This window comes from Alligator sinensis, unplaced genomic scaffold (genome assembly GCF_000455745.1).
Source record: "Alligator sinensis unplaced genomic scaffold, ASM45574v1 scaffold210_2, whole genome shotgun sequence".
Lineage (NCBI taxonomy): Eukaryota > Metazoa > Chordata > Crocodylia > Alligatoridae > Alligator > Alligator sinensis.
The window spans coordinates 3,352,470-3,358,051 of record NW_005841946.1 but is presented as its reverse complement, the minus strand read 5'-3'; the positions used below and the strand labels follow the sequence as shown (position 1 = coordinate 3,358,051).

General features: G+C 47.2%; 1 protein-coding gene across 5 annotated transcripts in view; it reads left to right on the top strand.

Moving 5' to 3' along the window:
* The window catches only part of TIPIN (TIMELESS interacting protein), a 25,539-nt gene that overhangs the window by 6,095 nt on the left and 13,862 nt on the right, over positions 1-5,582 (top strand). For all 5 annotated transcript variants that reach the window (XM_006020090.3, XM_025199527.1, XM_025199526.1 and 2 more), the window contains one exon: positions 4,751-4,844. In XM_006020090.3, the coding sequence (XP_006020152.1) occupies positions 4,751-4,844 (94 nt within the window). The remainder of the gene's footprint in view (positions 1-4,750; positions 4,845-5,582) is intronic.

Here is a 5,582-nt window from a genome sequence, read left to right as displayed (position 1 = left end):
GGCCCTTTTCCAGTCCTCTGGCACCACACCAGAGCACCACGAGTGCTCGTAAAGCTGTGCCAGGGGTCCCGCAATGACCTCTGCTAATTCCGTCAGCACTCTGGGGTGGAGATTGTCAGGATCAGCTGATTTAAATACGTCCAGTCCCTCCAGAAGTTCCCTGACTAGATCCTCACTGACCCTAGGCCTGGGTGCGCCTCCCCTGGGGCCTGCGGTGGTCCTGGTGGGGAGGGGGGTGACCCGGTCCCTGCTCAGAAAAATGGAGGCAAAGAAATTGTTAAATAGGTTAGCTTTGTCGTCTGGAGTGACGACCAGATTTCCTAGCGTGCCTTGCAGAGGCCCCACATTACTCAGTACCCTCTTTTTACTCCCTATGTATTTAAAGAAGGACTTCTTGTTGTCCTTAATCTGGGTAGCTGGTCCCAATTCCATCTCTGCCTTGGCCTTCCTGACCGCCCCCCTACAGCCCCAAGCAACCGAGGTATCCTCCCTGGTGATGGCCCCTCCCTTCCATTGGGTGTATGCCTCCTTTTTAGCTAGGAGACATTCCCATATGCTTTTGGTGAGCCATGGGGGCTTTTGCACCCTCTTGCCCCCTTTGATCCGTGTTGAGGTTACCTCCCTTTGGGCTTGGAGGATCGTCTCTTTAAGGAACGACCCTTCTTCTTGGACACCTGACTCCTCCCCCCTCTGGGACCTCAGTGCCTCCCTGACTATTCTCCTTACTTCATTGAAGTCCACCCTCCTGAATTTCAGAGCTGCTGCCTTGCTCCAGGCCTTTGCCACCTTGCGCTGGATGGTGAATTCCAGCAGGCAATGATCGCTGTCGCCCAGGTGGTCGAGCACCTGCAGACCCCTCACCAGGTCAAGGACTTCTATATTATTGACTGACTTGCCAGCTTTATGGCAGATGGTGAAGGTGATCAGCTTGTGGTCACTGTCACCCAGCTTCCCTTCAATTCTTAGGTCGCTGGGTAGGTCGTCCCCAGTACAAGGTTGAGCAGCGCTTTACCGCTCGTCGCCCCGTAGACTTTCTGCGTCAGATATAGAGGTCATCCACGCATGGGAGAAAGCTTTGCAACCGCTCGGATTTGGCTGAGACTCCTCCCACAAGATGTCTGGGTAGTTAAAGTCTCCCATGACAATCATGCACCAGGAGCACGCGGCCTCAGCCAATTCCCTGGCAAACTCCTGGTCAAGGTCTTGACCCTGGGTAAGGGGTCTGTAGTAGACTCCTACCGTAGTATCCCCTGTGCTGTGTTCCTCATGGATTTTAACCCAGAGGGACTCAAGTCGTCCACCGTAGGTGCCAGTGTCGGCTTGCAGGGACGCGTAGCTTTCCTTGACATAGAGACACCTTCACCCTCTTTGTCCGCTCGATCCCTCCTGTACAGGGTATAGCCATCTATACCTGTGGCCCAGTCATGGGTGGAGTCCCACCAGGTCTCCGTTATCCCTATGACATCATAATTATTTGTGTTTAGCAGGAGGACAAGTTCCTCCTGTTTGTTCCCCAAGCTCCTGGCATTTGTGTATAGGCATGCAAGTGTCCCCTTGGGGGCCCTTGCCTTGCCTTGCCTACAGATTGTTCCAGGGTTGGAGCAGGGGTGGGCTCCCTTAAAGGCCTTGGCCTGCTGGCTTTGCAAGGGTTGCTCTGTGGGCCAGCAGTGGCAGTAGTCCCCCCCACATCCCCCGGCGGGGTTTGTTTAAAGTCCGGTGGAGCAGGTCATCCAGTCTGGCTGAGAAGAGCCTCCTCCCCAGCGGAGAGAGGTGGAGGCTGTCCCTTCCCAGCAGCTCGCTGCCTCTCTCCCCAAAGAGCGGACTGTGGTCATGGAAGCCAAAGCCTTCCCAGTGACAGCACCGCAGTCTTTGGTTAACTACCTGGATCCTCCTCTCCCTCCGTAGCCCGAGACTGGGAGGATCGAAGAAAACACCACCTGCGTCCCCAGACACTTAAGCCCCGCTCCCAAATCCCTGTAGTGCCTCACGACCCAGCTGGGAGCGCTCTGAGTCATATCATTGGTGCCCACATGGATAAGGAGCATGGGATAATGGTCAGTGGGCTGGAGGAGTTTAGGGATCTTCTCCATGATGTCTCAGATGTGGGCTCCCGGGAAGCAGCAAACTTCCTGGGCTAAGGGATCTGGGCGGCAGATTACCCCCTCAGTCCCCCTCAGGATGGAGTCTCCCACGACAAACACTTTGCGTTTTGTCTTGGGGAGAGTGGGGGCAGTAGCTACAGTAGTGCCTGTGTTGCCTGCAGGAGCTGGCAACTCAGCAGGCTCTGCTGGGGCTGCAAGAGGTTCATACCTGTTGCTGAGCTCCAGCAGGGCAGGGGCCTTGGTGCGGTGGGCCTTGGGGCCCTTGACCACCTTGGTCCAACCTTGTGGCTGAACAGAATGGGAGGTCCCTAAGTCCTCCCTTGTCCTGGAGGGAGACCATGGTCTACCCTCCGTCTCCCAAGGGAGAAGGGCCTGGCAGTAGGAGTTGATCTCCTGCACACAGTCCCTGATGGCACGCAGTCTTTGGACTGCGGTCTGGAGCTCCTTCAGCTTGCACGCCAGAGACCCCAGTAGGGAGCAGACTTCACAAGGGGAGGTGGCCATGCTCCTGGGCCCCAGAGCCTGGAAAAGCGACAGGCAGCCCCCGCAGCTGAGAGCCAGAGGCGTGGAGCTCAGAACCATGGGCTTCGTCTGGGTGGCGGTCTCTGAGGTGCCGGGGGTGGGGCACAGAAAATGCCACATCTTTTGATATTCAAAAGACCAAAGCATGTAGTTAAAGAATTTGTGCATCAGCTTTGTCCCCCATGCTGTGATGAGATCAGTATGGCTGCTATTCTTTATATACAAGCCAAATAATTTACTGTTAATTAACACTTCTTCCTTTGTTTACCCTCATGCCCACATTAATATTACTTTTAGAAAAAGACTACTGCTTTTTTTACAATCCTTAGTGACCTCTTCATATTGTAACATATCCAATTTCAGGCCTCCCTCATGTTAGTGTAATAGTAAATCCTATTATATAATTTCTGATATGGTATTTCCATATGTATGACTGTGTTCTTGTGCCTTTATTCTTTTGGCTCCTATAAATCTCCTTAATAACTAACTGCAAATCTAGCAGATGCTCTCAATGTTCTTTGACAGTCCTAATATCTTTACCAGACTTTTGTATTTAATTTCTCTTTTGGCTTTATAAGCGTGTGAAAACAGGATATTTACAAATCTGTGTAAATTTAGAGTGGGCACAAGATGTACAGCCATACACTGGTGTAAGTCACTTTCTGTGCTGGGATAAAATTTCCTTTGGAAAGTCCTGAGTTAACTGATGTACAGTGATGTAACTTACACAGGTCTATTGGTCTTGCTTCCATAGCACTAGTTAATTTAATCTTAAGTAGGCTTTATCAATACCTGCAGTGCTCTAATAGCTGCCCAGAGTAGACATCGTTCTGGAAAACTGGGATTTGCAGATGTAACTCCTCTTGGTGTACAAGCCAGCATACGTTATGCTAGTGTAAGCATGTTGTATGTTCACACTAACACCTATTAAACAGATTCCTAAGGAATGTTTTAGTTTATTAATGCAGTGCTTATTTTTTCACTAGATAAGTCTGTTAGCTTGTCTTTTGTTATCTCCTTTAGGAGACTTTAAAGAAAATGGGGACAAAAATAATGAAAAATAACTTAATTTGGCTTCTTGTGATCATATGAAAAGCCCCATGCCTGCTTCAGAGCAGGAATACTGTCAAAATACTGTTGTGTTGATTATACTAGCAAAACCCTGAATTTAAATGTCATGGTCATTTTTCAAGTGCTGGTAAACATTTCCTGTTTTGCCACTTAATTTTTTTAATCATGCTCATCTTAGTATTGCACACTTGAGGAAGATTTCTCTTTCTAAATTGACAGCAACCTCACATGACTAAAATCAAAGAGCGCTTAACTTAGACTTCAGTCTCACAGGTTGAAAACAGAAGCTACATTTCTTCGGGGAGAAAGTCTTTTGTCTTGGGAACCTACAGATGTAGAAACCCATTGTCTTACTTCAAATACTGGGAAGTATGTAAGATATAAAATGTGCTAACACTGCCCCCTGGACAATTGCAGCACATTTGAATTAGTTGTAGCTAATTCCAGGGGCAAGTTGCAAGCGCACAGGCTCTGCTGCTCTTCTTTGATCCATGTCAAAACCTGGCTGAAATCCGAACAGCCTCAAATGCAATATCTGTTTTTACCCACAAAATTGTATTTATGCTCCAAACTGTACAGGTTAGTCTTGATTGCTTTTAGCTTTTTTGGTACTACAGCTACTTCCTCCCATCTTCCTAAGGCTTCTAAAGAATTCTTGGCACCATAATTGTAATTGATAGCTTTGAATTTTGCTGCTAATGTACTCTCAAAATATCTTTTTTTTAAATTGAGTTCAAGATACCAATTGTGTGAAACTAATGGCTTTTTTTAAAGAAGGAAGTCATCTTTAAAGTACCAGAAATATTCCTTTCTTATTTTATGCTGTTATAAAGGTAGATTTTTGGAGGTAGAAAGACAAAGCACAGGCATCAGTTATTCAGAGTAATACACATACAATTCATTAGTAGAGCTAGAATGGAAAACTGGCAATGGATAGAATCAAGGAGATATTGGGAGGTCATACATCAAGATACAAAAGTTTCATGTTTTATATTTTTGTAATGCTAGTTGGTATCAACTAGATTATGGATTGTATAATGTGTTTTATTTTTCAGAGGCAGATGGAAATGCTCCATCAGAAATAAAGGATTCTTCTGTGACTGCCCAGAAGACAGTTAAAAGGCCAGTGCCTAAACTAGATGCACAAAGGTACTGGTTGCAGAATATTCATCTTTTTGTGATGCTTTGGTGTTCTAACAGTAATAAATTGGGTTGTGGCTGCCTGGGAGAGAGTTGTCCAAGGTATTTACTTCACCATTATCCATCTGGGACTTTTCCAAGTTGTAAGATTTGGATTTTGAAGGTAAATACTTAGCTCTGTGTAGGTTTCTTTTCTTGCATTCATTTGTGTAATATTACTATCATATTCATAAGTCATATTCTATTGCAAACTCCTTCGGGGGATTGGACACTGGCTAATGTGGTCCCAATTTTCAAGAAAGGGAGGAAGGAGGACCCAAATAACTATAGGCCTGTAAGCCTCACCTCGGTGCTCGGGAAGATCTTGGAGAGAATCATCAAGGAGCACATCTGGGGGGGGCCTGCAGGGGAGATCATGCTCAGGGGCAATCAGCATGAGTTCATCAAAGGCAGGTCCTGCCTGATCAACCTGGTTGCCTTTTATGACCAAGTAACTAAATTCTTGGATGATGGTGTCGCTGTGGACATAGTCTTTCTAGACTTTAAGAAGGCCTTTGACACTCTCTCTCACCCCATCCTCATTAATAAATTAAGCGACTGTGGCATTGATGCCTGCACAGTTGGATGGGTAAAAAATTGGCTGATGGGGTGCACTCAGAGAGTAGTGGTGGACAGGTTATACTCAACCTGGCGAGATGTGAGCAGTGGGGTACCCCAGGGCTCGGTCCTTGGGCCCGCACTGTTTAA